Source organism: Lontra canadensis, unplaced genomic scaffold (genome assembly GCF_010015895.1).
Source record: "Lontra canadensis isolate GAN:19392208 unplaced genomic scaffold, GSC_riverotter_1.0 scaffold63, whole genome shotgun sequence".
Classification (NCBI taxonomy): Eukaryota; Metazoa; Chordata; class Mammalia; order Carnivora; family Mustelidae; genus Lontra; species Lontra canadensis.
In genome coordinates, this window is record NW_022631057.1 from 5,542,749 (window position 1) to 5,558,831 (window position 16,083).

The 16,083-nt window shown below is 35.8% G+C and overlaps 1 protein-coding gene across 2 annotated transcripts in view; it reads right to left on the reverse strand.

Moving 5' to 3' along the window:
• Positions 1–446: 446 nt before the first annotated feature.
• ATP6V1G3 (ATPase H+ transporting V1 subunit G3) overlaps positions 447–16,083 on the reverse strand; it is a 53,691-nt gene continuing 38,054 nt past the window's right edge. For both annotated transcript variants that reach the window (XM_032878206.1, XM_032878205.1), the window contains exons 3-4: positions 7,800–7,900; positions 447–662 (exon numbers count right to left, since the gene is read on the reverse strand). In XM_032878206.1, the coding sequence (XP_032734097.1) occupies positions 489–662; positions 7,800–7,900 (275 nt within the window). In that variant the 3' untranslated portion in view covers positions 447–488. The remainder of the gene's footprint in view (positions 663–7,799; positions 7,901–16,083) is intronic.

The following is a 16,083-nucleotide window of genomic DNA, read 5'->3' on the forward strand; positions in this document are numbered from 1 at the left end:
AATTTTGTAAATTGTTAAAAAGAAGCACTTTTTAAAAGCCACATATCCACTAAAAAGTGGTCAGGTTCATGTTTTCCTGCCAAGTGTCAAAAAATATGTTACTTTGCATGTTTGATTTACTCCACATTGAATGACAAGTCATGACTGTTAGCAAGAAAGATGTAACAACTTTTGGTTGTTTGTTTTTAAATTCAGTGCTGTTTTGTGAATTATGTCACACTGAAATCTGTAGATACCTAGTAAATATGAGATTTACATTTCAAGTTTCCTAATAAGCATTAATCTTATTAATTAACTTATTTAATTAATAAGCTTTATAATATATAATCCATTCTATTTTAACATATATATTATATATTATATAGGGATTATAATAATCCATTATATTATAATATATGGATTATAAAATATAACCCATTATTAAGCTTAATAACCATAAGCAACCAGGTGGCATGCATATAGCTTTTATTGAACAGTAGGGTGCCCATTTAGTTGGTGGCTCTGTAGTTTACATGGATTTCTGGCTTCACATCACAAACAGTGTTCAAAAGCTGCTTCAACACACTTTCCATGCATTTGTTGTAGCTTCCATTCAGTTCTTTTATCTTCCCTTGTGTTTGCTCTTCTACTTCTTCTGAGAGATTACTTTGAGAGCCCATTATCTGACAAAATAAAACAGAGAGAATTCACCACACTATGTATCATTTTAAAGTGTAATTGTTTTACTAGTTAAACTTGTTTTGGGTTATTTATTAATGCTTGGTCTATGGTGTACATCTTACATGTTATTTTTCCAGAACTTTCTCAGAGAATGGATACAACCACCACTACCATGAGTGAGACGGATAAACATTCCTAAAGAATGAAAAGCCATGGTCAGTTACTTCTGTTTTGAGGTTGGTCTCCACACAGTACAAATTGAAGGCACATTCACAATCGTTATAACACACTCAGAAGTTTTTTCATGTATTACATTTTTCACATATTTATAATATGTTCAATCCAGTTCCTGTATCTTCCCCGTGGTTTACTTTTCTGAATTAAAAATCTTGAAAATAAAGTTGAAAGACATGATTTCACCCATTCTGCTGATTTTTAAAGAGCAAATAACTGGTTTGCCAATTTTTAAAATATACACTGATTGTTGTTTTTCAGCAAGATATAGCTACAACATGCCCAGTACAATACTTTGGCATGTATAGTTATCTCTTTTTGGGTAACAGATACAATTTTGAAAATTTTAATATAAATTGAATTTCAACTTAAGATATACATGTCCAGGGGCACCTGGGTGGCTCAGTTGGTTAAGCCGCTGCCTTCGGCTAAGGTCATGATCCCACCAGGGTCGTGGGATCGAGTCCCGTATTGGGTTCCTTGCTCAGTGGGGAGACTGCTTCTCTCTCTGCCTCTGCCTGCCTCTCTGCCTGCTTGTGCTCTCTCTTTCTGATAAATAAATAAATAAAATCTAAAAAAAAAAAAAGATATACGTGTCCATTTAGTTACATTATATTTTTAGATGCACTTTAATAAATCTTTCTGGTTGCTCTCATTGGCAGGGTTTCCCAGTATTTCCCATTATCTCCAAGAGATTTGAACCAAATAAAATTTCACCAGGGGAATTGCTAATTTAAAGGGATTCTGCAGTGAAACCCTTTGTAAAGTTATCCTTTGCTAAGTAAAGAGTCAACTCCTAATTTATCTCCTTTGTAAATCAGCCTTTCTTAAACAGTATTGTTAAGGTGACACAGCTGGTTTTTGTTTGTTTTTCTCTTCTGTGAGTGTTTACACACAAAGAAGGTATGCATTTAGTTCAATCCAAGGGACTACGCTAATGATTGACTCGTAAGACTATTTTAAATTCTAGGATTTGAATTATCTTTCTAGGTCCTACACTTGAAATCAAATGCAACTGAGGCCATCAGTTTCAAGTTCTTTTCTGTTTATACTCCATGCAATAAGGGCTTCCCAGTTCAAAGAAAATCACTTAAGGAAAACTAGCTTCTAAGACATCAAATAACTTTTATAAAATAACATTTTGATAAGTGAGAATACAAGAAGCAGAGACATATGGACTGAATTTCCCTTGCTAGGAAGAAGTCTAAAAATGGAGGAGAACTACTTACCAAAATTATTTTACCAAAATCTATTTTTCCCTCTAAACCCACTATCTTACGTGAGAGTCTACCAAACTCAAAAAAAAGGTCTTAAATCCAACTTCTTTAGTGTTGAAAAATGTGTAAGACAAACTATTATAAAATTATTATCTATTTTTTTGGAACAGTGTTAAAAACAGCTATTATTAGGTTAGATCAGTGAACTATTCTGTAGGCCCTTGAAAAAGTTCATTTCAATTTAGGTTCTTTATTTCAGCATTGTCCAATAGAAACGTAACACAACTCACAAAGCAAGCCATATATGTAAATTTTTTAAAAAGATTTTATTTATTTATTTGAGAGAGAGAGTGCAAAAGTGGGGGGAGGAACAGAAGGAGAGAGAGAAGCTCAAGCAGACTCCCTGCTGAGTAGGGAGTCCACAGTGGGGCTCCATCTCATGACCCTGAGATCATGGCCTGAGCCACAATCAAGTCAGTCACTTAACCAACTGAGTCACCCAGGTGTCCCAACAAGCCATAGAAGTAATTTTAAATTTTACAGAGTCACATTAAAAAGATGACTTTTTAATTTTAATTAAAAATTTAATTTAACTGGGGCACCTGGGTGGCTCAGTGGGCTAAGCCTCTGCCTTCGGCTCAGGTCATGATCCCAGGGTCCTGGGATCGAGCCTCGCATCAGGCTTTTTGCTCAGCAGGGAGCCTGCTTCCCTTCCTCTCTCTCTGCCTGCCTCTCTGCCTACTTGTGATCTCTGTCAAATAAATAAATAAAATCTTTAAAAAAATTTTTAATTTAACTTAAAAAAGACAAAATTGATTTTAATGACATATTTTATTTAACCTAATGTATTCTTTATATTATTATTTTGATGTACAATCAGTATAAAATTATTGCATTGTTGTTTTTCATACTAAGTTTTGTAATCTGGTATATATTTTATACTTACAGAACATCTTAATGGGGACTCGCTAAATTTTTTAAAAATTTAATTTTATTTTATTTAAATTCAATTAATTAACATACAGTGTATTATTAGTTTCAGAGGTAGAGTTCAGTGATTCTTCAGTTGTATATAACACCCAGTGCTCATTACATCACATGCCCTCCTTAATGCCCATCACCCAGTTATACCGCCCAACTCTTCCACGCATGGACTAGCTACATTATGAGTGTTTTTTAGCTATAGGTGAAGTGGCCACCATTTTTGACAGTACGAGTCTAACACACAGATGGTAGCTACTACTATTAGTTGTATTCTTCATGTGCTTTTCTAAGACAATACGATGACTTTCTGAAAGGATTATAGTATAGATGTTACATAGCAAGAAGCTTAGCCCTGAGCAACTAATCAGTAAATGTCGGTGATTTTTATGAATTGTCACTGATTATGTTCCTTGTGCTTTTTAATCCATTTTATACTTTTGGAAACATTGGAATGCCTTTAAAAAGTAGCCCATAGTCCATGCCTCATCCTGAATAGTTAAATATAATATAATTTTGAGTTTATTTGATGTGCAGTAATTTGAATTTCTATAGTTCTATATTGACTTGTTCTACCAGTAACCAACCATATACTGTTTTATTATTTTTTTTACTTTATTTTAAATTTTAATTCCAGTATAGTTAATATAAGTTAACTACAGTTCTATTAGTTTCAGGTGTACAATACAGTGATTCAACAATTCTATATATTACTCAGTGCTCATTAAGATAAATGTACACTTAACACCCTTCACCCACCCACCTCTCCTCTGGTACCATATACTATTTTATTTATTATTTTTTTTATTTTTATTTTTTTAAAGGACTCTTTTTTAAATTTTATTTATTTATTTGACAGAGATCACAGGTAGGCAGAGAGGCAGGCAGAGAGAGAGGAGGAAGCAGGCTCCCCGGGGAGCAGAGAGCCCGATGCGGGACTCGATCCCAGGACCCTGGGATCATGACCTGAGCCGAAGGCAGAGGCTTTAACCCACTGAGCCACCCAGGCGCCCCCATATACTATTTTAAATGGCCTTCCTCAGGAAGAATTCCATACCTTTATATATGCAGACAGTGTGGATTTAAGTCATCCAGGAGAGTAAAGGAATGAATATAAGCTCCACAAAAGATCAATTGCCTTGTCCACTGATGTATTGTAAGTGTCTCTAACACTGCTTAGAGCATAGTAGATGCTCAGTGCATATTTGTTGAACTGAATAGAATGATCAGAGAACGTATTACAGAGAACACATTACAGAGAACTTACTACCTGCACTCTGCTGCTCTTGTTGGCAGAAGTTTGCTATCTGAATGTTTGGCACACTATATAAATTAAAAGTTGATAATTGTGTGACATGTGGTGGTACACTTCATCAAAGGACTCCCTTTAAGGACTTCTTCCTGTTAATTTTCAAAACTTCAATATTGAGATTGATGCTTATTAGATTTACAGCTAAATGATGGTGTTTGTGAAATCTTTCAACATTCAGTAAGTTTCTTTACAAAATTTTCAAATGTTCCTGTTTGAGAGAAAACAGAGAGGTGTGCTTGGGTGACTCAGCTGGTCAAACATCTGACTCTTGGTTTCAGCTCAGGTCATGATCTTGTGAGTTGTTGGATTGAGCCCCTGCGTCGTTCTCTGGACTCTGTGGAGAGTCTGATTGGAGATTCTTTCCTTCTTCCCCTCACCCCCCTCACACACTCACTCTCTCTCTCAAATAGAATAAATAAAACTTTTTTTTCTTTTTTAAGGAGAAAGCAGAGGTTTTTGGGTCCCACTATTATAAGCAAAACACAGTTTTGCATTCTCAATCTACGGTTATTTGAAGAAAACAAAATGTTTTGTATTCTCAATCTACAGTTGTTTTAAGAAAACAAAATGAATTCAGGAGGAAAGATGAAAGATACAAAAGTCTTCAATATGCCCCAGGAAACTGTTTTCATGTTTTCTGGTTAGATTCATGGGCCATCTAACTTCTACTTGCGTTAATAAGAGATTTCATGTTTCCACTGTAGTCCAGATTTCCTTTTAGCCACGTAATATCTTCTTTTGGAGAAGAAATTATATCCGGTATCAATGACAAACAAGGGATAAATAAATCTTTAATAAAATAATATTTGTTGATAAGCAACCCACACTGGGATACCTCTTTCTGTTGATACATCAGGGGAATTGAAACAACACATACATCAACAAGAGCTAAAAGACGCAACTAAAAAAAGTGACATCGAGGTGTCTCACCCACAGCAGGCAGGAAACTGGCTTCTTGGGTCTCCTCCCAGACCTCCTACTTGCCCTGGGTTAATGATGATGAGATTTAACTGGAATAGCAATATGTCTGACATATGGAGGTCATGCCAAGGAACGACTATCTTGTGCTAATGGTTTTACAATATGCTTGAAGTAGCGGAGGCCTAAACCTGTTAACCTTTCTATGTGAGCTTTTGATCAACTAGCTGGAAAATTGGCTTCGAGCTCTAATTATGACAGCAATGAGGAGTTTTAATTATTTTCCAAAGCAGAGAACAAATATCCTGAACCAGATTTACATCTTATGAGATCTTTCTGGAGATATAATATTTCAAGAGATTTAACCCAACTACTTTCTAAAATTACAGTCAGTCTTGTGATTACTTAAAAATAGAAATAAGTACATCAGAAATATTCTGCCTGGAATAATAAATGCTGGTTGGCATTAAGGATGACTATTATCTCAGGTCCCAACATGTCATGGGTCATGATAGGACTCAACAGGAAAGATAAAGGCACAGAAGAAATATTCTCCCAGTGAATATTTATTGTGTGCTTACTATGGAGCAGACGCTATTTTATCACTGGGGAAGGTAACAGAGAGCGTAACATAGAACCTGCCATTTTGGTGTTATAGTTCAGAAGAAAAGATAGGCAATAAAAAATGTGAATTTACAATGTATCTAGTAATGATACCTAATATGACTATAATGGGGAATTTCTTTTTTGAATGAGAGACACAATTTTAAATAAGGTGATTAGAAAGAGGAGTTAACAAATGAACAGAGATCAAAGAAGGATGAAAATGTCTGAAAGAAGATGATTCCAGGGAGGAAATAAATCATGTGTAAAGGTGCCATTGGCGGTGGCGCGTTCAGTCTGGGGAAGAACGGGAAGGCAGATATGGCTAAAATTGAACAGAGACAAAGGTAATAGAAAATGTTACAAATGACCCTAGTAGATATTATTGCACCCTGCTTGCTGGAAAATGTTCTCCTATTTCCTTATGATTTCTTTTTCAATTGACTGGCTTCTTTCAATAAATTTTTCAAAAAACATAAAGAAATGCTTTTCCCTACACTATCATTTAAAAAATATCTGTGGTTCACAGTAAAATGTAAGTGCATGACATTTTCAGAACTGACAAGTTAGAGAGACAGCCAAGGGCCAATTACGGAGGTTTGTATACACATGTATAGACTTCGGATTTTATGATGCCTTTTTAAAAATATTGATAAGAAGAACTTATTTTAGCTGATAGTCCACTTTACTCTAGGAAGGAATTTTTATGTTAAAGAGCCCACTGGTGGCACCTGGGTGGCTCCAGTGGTTAAGCTTCTGCTTTTGGCTCAGGTCATGATCCCAGGGTCCTGGGATAGAGACCCAAATGGGCTCCCTGCTCAGCAGGGTGTTGGCTTCTCCCTCTCTCTCTGCCCCTCCCGTGCTCATGCTCTCTCTCTCTCTCTCTCTATGTCAAATAAATAAATGAAATCTCCCCCCCTCAAAAAAATATTGAGAAAAAAGAAAAAAGAAAGAGGTCACTGGAAAAGTTTTTCCTACCATGAGATTCAATTTACCTGATCCTCTATGAGTCTCACATCCACTCCCACTAAAATAAAAGTTGTAAATAAGGGGATTTCCAAAGTGCTTGTAGTTCATCTTGCAGTGTCAGCCTTTATTTATGTTCCTACTAAAGAAAAAAAAAAAAAACCCGTACCATATAAACTTTAGTTTGTAACACATGGAATTTAATAATTTTTTTTTACTCCCTGTTGCAACACAGAAGGAAGGATGTTGGTTCTGAAAATATCGTGTGCTTATTTATTTATTTTTTACTGTAAACTGTAGATATTTGGAAAATGTTAGTGGAGGAAAAACCCTTTTAGAAATATTTTCATGAAAGATTTGTTGAATGAAGCCAGACTGTTAAAGAGGAAATTAAAAAAAAAAAAATACCAGGAGACTTTTCAGCAATATGCAACAGTATCTACTTTGGTTATTTGTAAATCTTGAATTCACCAAAGTAGATGTGGCTTAACAAACTTATTCTGTAACGATGTACAACTCTTTTTATTGATTGTAGTGGTGAATGTTGATAGACAAAAAAATACGTTTTGTGAAGTGTTTTTCTTAATAAAATATGTTAGTCAATAATCTGTGGTAGAAATAATACTCAACCAGGCCCTTCAATTTGAATATTTGAAATACAGTTTTTAATGGGCAGCATATAATAGATATTAACTATTGATTGACACTTTCTATGTTAAATCAAAAAGCCTTGAAAGTGAAAACGTAAAATCAGTAATTCTAGAATGTGTAAGATTTAGTTTGATGTTCAAGCTAGTTGAACTTCCAGTGTATTTCCCCCCTTGATATTCTGAATTATACCTTTTGAATATTAATATATTATAATCTGTGCCGCATTAAAAAGAAGCTGTGTTTACTTTCTTGTTTACCTTAGATTGTTTCAGTCTGAACTCCTTATCTCTCTGCATTCTGTACTGGTCAATTTCTGCCATAGCTTCTTCTTTAGCTTGCTTCAGTCGCTTCTCTTTTCCTGAATATGGACAATGGCATAGAAGGAATGGTTTTTTTTGTTTTGTTTTGTTTTTTAAATAGACATGGAATTTCAAACTTGATTTCTAAGAAGAAAAAAATCAGTGAAGTCTACCTTATTTTCTTGATATATTTTCCTAAAACTGGAAAACTTCATTGAAAAACAATATTGAAAAATACCTTGTTTTTTCCGATTGGATTTTCCAGAATATGGAAATGACTTTCTTTCTTTCTTTCACACTTATGTGTTTAAATAAAATATCTGCCCATTTACTCACAGCAGTAACAGCCAGAGAACAGATTTTAGCTGTCAGCTATTCGGAAAGACATTATTTGGTCAGATTTTCTGTCCTGATTTGTTGCCAGGAATCCTTCAGTCCCCACCAACTGGATCCTATTTAGCACTGGCAGATCTCCAAAAGCACTACAGACATGCAACTCAGACTCTATCAAACTGACTTACAATTTTTTAAAGCATTTTATTGAGATTTTTTTTTTCTTAGCATTTGTTGACTCTAGAATGTTTGATTAAGCCCCACAGCACATCAAAGTGGGTATTTTTTTTTTTTTTTGTAGAAGCTTTCTCTGAGGGGGACTTGAAAGTGGCCGTAAAACCAATTGTTTTTAATGGTTAGGAGATTTAGTTAAATAGCTCTCTTTTCTTTTATTAAGAGCAAAGGTGTAAGCCTTAAGCCAGCAGACAGCAATGTAGATGAAAGTTTCAGACAAACACAATGCTGTGGGGATCATTAACTAAGCACATGACTTTTTTTGACAACCAGAGTAAATTTGGGGGCTTACAGGCTAATATTAATTGTTACTATGCCCCCAGCACCCACCACCTTCAGGGGGTTAGGTCTTAATGCTTTGTGATCATTAAAACTTTAAAGAAACTCCGAACTGTATTAACATTTTTTTATCTGAATCTCTTGTCTTCTAATTTCACTTAAATGCCTCCATTCTTTTGCTTATTTAACATTCTCTGATAATGTCTCAAGCTTTTGTTTATAATTTTTGTCAACTATTATTTTGTGTAGACTTTGAACTAAATAAGTGTTCTCATTAAGTAGCAGAAAAGAAAATCTTAACATAAACTTCTGTCATCCACATACATGTTTTTATATGACTTTATTTTTATACATCTTTGTAACATTTGAGTGTAAATGGTTTCTAAATTTCTCTCCCTGCTAAGCATGAGTTGCTTTGCTAGTTGCTGTCTATATATTCCATTTATTCTATGAAGATAGATTCACTGAGTTATAAATTGACATGGGTCTCTTTTAATGCCTCTTGTCCTTGAATAGAACCGAGTAAACCTCATTCAGATCAGATAGTTAGCTTTGCCTTTACTCCATAAAAAATCCAAGGTATGGTGAAAATTAGTGCTCTTCTGATGTTTGAGGCTTAATGGAACATTAACAGCAATGCTTACCTTTTTCCTACTGAATGAATGCTCATTATCATTTTATATATACAAATGCCTTCATTCTCCACGTTTCTAACCATTCTGTGGCAACCAAGCACGTACTATTCACAGAACAAATACACAATATGTTGGGAGAGGAAACTCTTCCTCGATCCCCAGTTCTCTTTCTTATCACTGCTTGTCATTAACATTAGGACAGAAATATACGTAAGGTGTATTAACATTTTCTTAGTAATAATGGGTTGGAAGATACATAATCACTTTATAAATTACATGAGACATCACTACTCTCCATGTTAATTACATAAAATGTAAAAATATTGGTTTCAAAATCACAACTCTAGTACATTAAAATAGTAATAATAATGATAATAATAATAGGAAAATTCTGTGTGTGCGCCTTCCCTGAGCAGAATCCAGTGTCCCACTTAGAAGGCTGTATATTAGCTCCATCACACAGTGACATGCTCAGAGTGTGTCTGTGATTCCCCCGTCATGGCACCAGTCACCTGCTGGTTCTCATTCAATTAAATAGGAGATCCACAGGGAAATCGCTGCTGGCACAGCCATTTTCTGGACAGACTCAGCAGCTGCCGCTGTGTGAGAGCCTGCATATGCTACACCTGATTTAACCCAGTGGAAGAAACTGGAGCCTAAAGCCTGCTGTTTCACTCGAGGTGAAGCAAAATGCATGCATCAAATCAACTCTTATCAACCTCTGGGTTGCTTCTCTGTCTCGGTATAAAGATTTCCAAATTTTAATATTATACCTCTTTCTTCTTAAGCATTAAATATATGGCTGCTGTGACTCAAGTGGCATTCAGGTTTATATTCTTATTTCTTAATACTTTCTGTACCAAACATAGGGGTGACCCTATGGGACAGCCCAGATTTTAAATAGGACAATCAAATGTTTGGTCCCAAAATTCCTACAAGGTCATATGTGCTTATGAGACCAAATGGTCTAATGTTTGGTTTAGAAAATGTGATTACCTTATGCATGATGACTTTAAATACAACTAAAGCAGATTTTAAATACTACTAAGCTCCAGAGTGGTCCAGGAAGGGATGGTTTTGATTTGTCCATCCATTATTCACTCAATGTTTATCAAACGCCTACTATATGTTTTGCATACAGCTATACAGAGTGTAGAGAAATGCATATGATATGATCCTTGCCTCCAGCTGGCATAAATACAGTGTAATTTGGAAATATGTGCATGATACACCGGCATCCAAGAGGAAAATATAAAATACATAAAATTGTGAAGAATACATATAATAAATTATGAAAAATGGAACGTATATTTTGATTCTGTTTCTTCCATGGCAGTTAAAAACCCTCAAATTTATGGAAGTTAGTATACTTAAGTTCTAGACAATTTGTGCTTGCCATTCACCCCAATAGTCATGTTATGTCTTATGTTATTAAAGTAAGTCAAAAATACAAACAACAGAACACAGATACGTAGAGTGTGGGTCAGAGCAGGCTGCCAAGGGACATCGGGGAAGAACTTCTGAGGAAGGAATGATTGAGCTGAATGGGAAAAAAAAAAAAAAAAAGAACAAGGCACAGTGACCCTTTCTAAGATACTTTTGGACATTCTTTGTAAACACTGCACCTTAATAACCCCATTCATTTCTAAACATGCGGCTTGTCATGCAAATATGTCTTACATTCAACATGCCCTTATTGAGATATTTTACAGGAAATTTTGTGGGAAGGAAAGAGAGGGAAAGATCTTTGAGGTCCAGGGGATTTGTGGGAAAAGAATGAAAAAATCTATTTGGGCAGATTAAAACTCAGCTGTATGTGGGAGTGTGGTGGGCAGTAAATGCTCAGGTATGGACTCTTCCTGGGTTTGTGGCCAAGTGAATTGAGTATCCCAATTACAATGAGCTTTTGAGACACAGAAAACCCTGTTCTGTTGACTGGATGGTTAAATTGATTCTGGAATGGTTTTGTGATGAGGAAGATGAGATTTCATTTATCATTTCAGAAGAGAACTGAAATTATACACTAAGCACAACTAAAATAAGATATTAAAAGCCTTGCAAACTTGAGCAAGTTCGTGTGTCTGAGCCTGAGTTTTCTCATCTATAAAACAGATTTAACAATCTACTGGAATGAATCATGATATGTCTTAGGAAAAAATATAAATAAAATGTTTGACAAAGAACAGCTATTTGACTTTTTTAATCTTTGTTAGGAAAACAAGTCCAGTTTCTGGGGACCTTTTGTTAGGAACGAAGACAAGAAATACAATGTGAGTTTGAGGAACAATCCTCAGGCTGTTAACTAGAAAAGCCTCTGTAGGCTTCCCTAAGGACATCCAAGTGGAGGTATTGAGGGCATCTGGACAGACAAGTTTGGATCCAGAAGCAAGTTTTGAAATGGAGACAAAGATCTGCATGTCAGTTATCTGGGATTGTATGGGTGCTTGTCATAGCAATGGGATTTGGACTGAAACCAAAGGAGTATGTACAGAATGAAGAGAAAAGATAATGAAGGTCTTAATCTGGGTGCATGCCACCATTCCATATATGAGAAAAGGAAGAGGACCCTCAGGAAGAGCCTGAGAATTAGTGGTCAGAGAAGTAGGGGAAACCAAACAAACATTCAAGAAGGATGTGGCCACAGGGTCAAATGCTACAGAGAACGGAAAAAAGAGACATTTAAATAACCAATGTTATCAAACATCCTCTATGTGCTGCACACTGTTTCTAGATCTATAAATACAGCAGTGAAAATCATAAACAGACAAACTTTCTATTCTCAAGGAGCTTGTATTCTGAACACGTGAAGGGGAGATAGAAAACAGGTAGTGGATGATATGGTAGAGATAGTAAGTACCAAGAAGAAGGAAGAAAGAGCCTATGGGATAGAGAGATGGTGGGTGTTAATTTAGGTAAGTAGTGTCTTTTGGATGAAGTGATATATGAATAGAGACCTGAAGGAATAAGACAATTAGCCATGCAAATATCTAAAGGGCAAGAGCATTCCTAGCAGAAGCAACAACAGATGTAAATACCCTGGGTATGTGACATGCTCAAGAAACAGCAAAAATGCTGTCATGCCTGGAACAAAATGATTGAGATGAATGAATGTTAGGAGATGATATCAGAGAGGTAGTAGTGGGACCAGGTCACAAACTGCTCCTGGGGCATGATATAGCTTTTGTTTCTTAAGATGCTGAATTCATGAAGGGTTTTTAGCAAAGGTATACTGTGATACTATATAAGATTTAAAAGGATTTCTTTGGCTGGTGTGGTGAGAATAGATTGTAGGGTCAAGGGAGAAATAGGAAGACCAGTTTGAAATCTGTTGCAATAGTTCAGATAAGTGTTAATGATTGCTGGAAATAGTGAAGTAGCAGAAGAGTTGGTAAGAAGTTAGATATACTTTGAAGGCAGAGTCAATGGATAAACATGAGAGACAAGGCAATGGTGATCCAACATTTTATTTTGGGAGTAGGGTCAAGAATGCAGTTTAACTGAGATGCCTATTAAACATCTAGTGACAATGGTGAGAAAACTGATGTTTACATGAATTTGGAGAGTGAGGAAGCAATGAGGTCTGGAAGTATCAAGTTTAGGAATCATCATTCATACAGCTGGTGTTTAGAACCATGGGATTAGATGGGATCACATAGGAAGTATCTCCAGATAGAGAAAAAAACAGGTCCCAATTGGGAGCCCAACTTTAGAGACTGGAAAGTTGACAGGAAGCCAACCGTGAAAGTGGTGTCCCAAAGTCAGATGAAGGAAGAGTTTCAAAGATAAAAGAGGGTTCTAGTTGTGACTGAGACATTTAATTAAAAAATGGGTTAGCAATGTTTGTGGTCTTGGCAAAGGGAGCTTTGGTGGAATTGTAGGGATAAAAGTCTGATTAAAGAAGATATTATGCTAAGTGAAATCAGTAAGACTGAGAAAGACAAATACCATATGATTTCACTCATATGTGGAATATAAAAAAATCACAAATGAATAAATAAACGAAAAGGAGAATTAGACCCACAAGTAGAGAGAACAAAATGGTGGTTGCCAGAGGGAAAAGGGGTGGGTGGATGAGCAAAATGGGTGAAGAGAAAATGGGAGAGAGAGGCTTCCAGTTCTGGAATGAATACATCACAAGAATAAAAGGCACAGCATAAAGAATATAGTCAATGATATTGTAATAGCATTATATGGTGACAGATGGTAGCTATACTCATGGTGAGCACAGCATAACATATAGAAATATTGAATCACTAAACTGTCTATATGAAACTAATGTAACATGGTATGTTAACTACATTCAAATAAAAAAAAAGGAAAAAAGTGGGTTCAGGAGAAAATGGAATAGAAAATGTAAACACAGGGAATACAGGAAACCTCTGAGTTTTTCACTTACAAAGGGGAACAAAGAAGATAAAGGCTCAAGATAGTCAAGTGGATTTGACAGTTAGAAGATGCTGTGAGTTGAACTGTGTCCTTCAAAAGGATATGTTTAAATCCTTACCCTGGGTACCTGTGAATGTGACCTTATTTAGAAATGAAGTGTTTGCGGATGTAATCAAGTTAGATGAGGTTACACTGATTTAAGATGGAGCCTACAGCTGATAACTGCTATCCTTATAGGAGTGGGAGATTTGGGCATAGAGTCATGGAGGCACAAGAAAGACACCTAAGGAAGAAGGTTGTAATTACAAAGGCAAAGATTGGAATGATGCAGCTGCAAACTCAGGAATGCCAAGACTTGCTGGCAGTCCCCAGAGGCTAGGACAGAGGCATGAGACAGATTACCCCTTAGTGCCTCCAGAAGGGACCAGCTCTGCCAACACCTTGCATTTGGACTTCCGGCCTTCAGAACTGTGAGATAATATGCTTCCATTGTTTTAAGCCATCCTGTATGTGGTAATTGTTACAGAAGCTGTAGGAAACCAATACAAAGGCTCAGTGAGAACCAGACAACAATGATGTCAGTTGAGCATTGGAAAGCAAAGCCAGATACAGGAGTATGGTAGGAAGAATAGGTATCCAAATGAATAAGCCACCTGACAATAGTATGCATCAACAGGATAGAGGCTACCTTGACTTGGTAGGAAAACAAAGGACACTTTGGGAATGTTTGGAGATTTCTATCTGTGACTAATAATTGTTTTTGATTCTGTTATACTATGCAGAAGAGAAATGACAACAGCTTTTCTGGGCTTTGGGGGTTTGTTAATATTATGATAATACCAACGTGGTTCAAAGAATGGTATTATTTTGCTCACCTGATACAAACATTGGAAAAGGTAATGTCACCAGGAAAACAATGAAGCAACCACTCTTTTGGGGCCTGTGACTGGTATAGAGTTTCCCTGCTGACCCTAACCTCTCATTTCATATCTTTGTTTTCTTGGTGTTCCCTTTGCCATTCTTTGTACTTGTATTTTCCTCATTAAAAAAAAAAAAAATCATATGTAGTTTTGTATAGATCCTGGATTGGATATAATCAAATGCTATTACTAGATGAAACTGTTCAGCGGGTATTATTTTAATATGACCCACTTGCAGAAATGAAAGTCCAATATACTTACAAATACCCCATTAGTCTGTGGACTGTAAAGAAAGAGAAAAAATTTACAGGCCCACAAAACCCCCAAGACAGGGCCATGAAATTCTAATACAGCAACTTCTATTTTATTAGTTTATTAAAAGTCATGTCTTCATGAACCGAAGCATTCACATACATAGAGAAGAATTTATTAAATCAAGGTGTTTGTTTAAATAATTTGGAATATCTGCATATTTGGAAACAAATAGGCAATTACCTGATTTAAAAAATATTGGCTGGCATTCTATACACCCACAAAAACGAATCTGCATTACCGTATTAGCTTATGTATTATCAAAGTAGATCATCAAAATATTGTCTTGGGAATTTATTTTGCATTTGCATATAGTTCAATGAGGTCCTCCTAGAAGACCATATTTAACAGATCAGCAGGATTCTATTATTTTGCTGTACTTTTCAATAGAATCTTTTTATGAGGTAGTAGAAGAAAATCCATAGCTAACATTTATTGAGCACCTGCTATGTGCCACGTGGTGGTTTAAGTCTTTTATAGGTATTAACTCAGGGAATTATCACAACTCCGTGAGGCAGATACTGTTATCTCCATTCTGAGGCTAGGAAACTGAGTCATAGTGAGGTAAGAAGGTTATCTGGCCAACTCATCCATTTAGTAGGAGGCAAACCTGGATTTGCGACCAGGCCTAGCAGCTCTAGGAAGCGAGCACTGACCGTGTTCTATCTTGGTAGAAAATTCTGGGTATGTCCTTTACTTTTATTAAGATTGTCTATTGCTTTTAGAACATTTTAGTACATTTTAAATATACCTGCTTGTTCAGTTTTTCTCATATTCAGATTTGAACATTTACATTGTTTATCACATCTTTTGATCTATATCCTGTCATGCAGGTTGTAATTTTGAGTTAAACACAAACACTGTTTTCAAATAGTTGCCACAGTAGACAGATTGAGTGTTTATTAGTGAGAACGGCTATGTTCACCTTCAGAAAGAATTCGTTCTTTATGTGATGTGGAGTCATATGCATTTGGGCATTTCATAAGAGCTGTAGAGTTTTCCAAGTCTGCAATGGGTGTAAATGGAATAAATACTGATCTCATAAAAAAGTCATAATTACAAGTAAAAGCGCCATGTATTTCAGAGAAATACAAGTCTCTGTTCCTCGTATTGATGATGATATCTTGACTTTCTAATTGAATT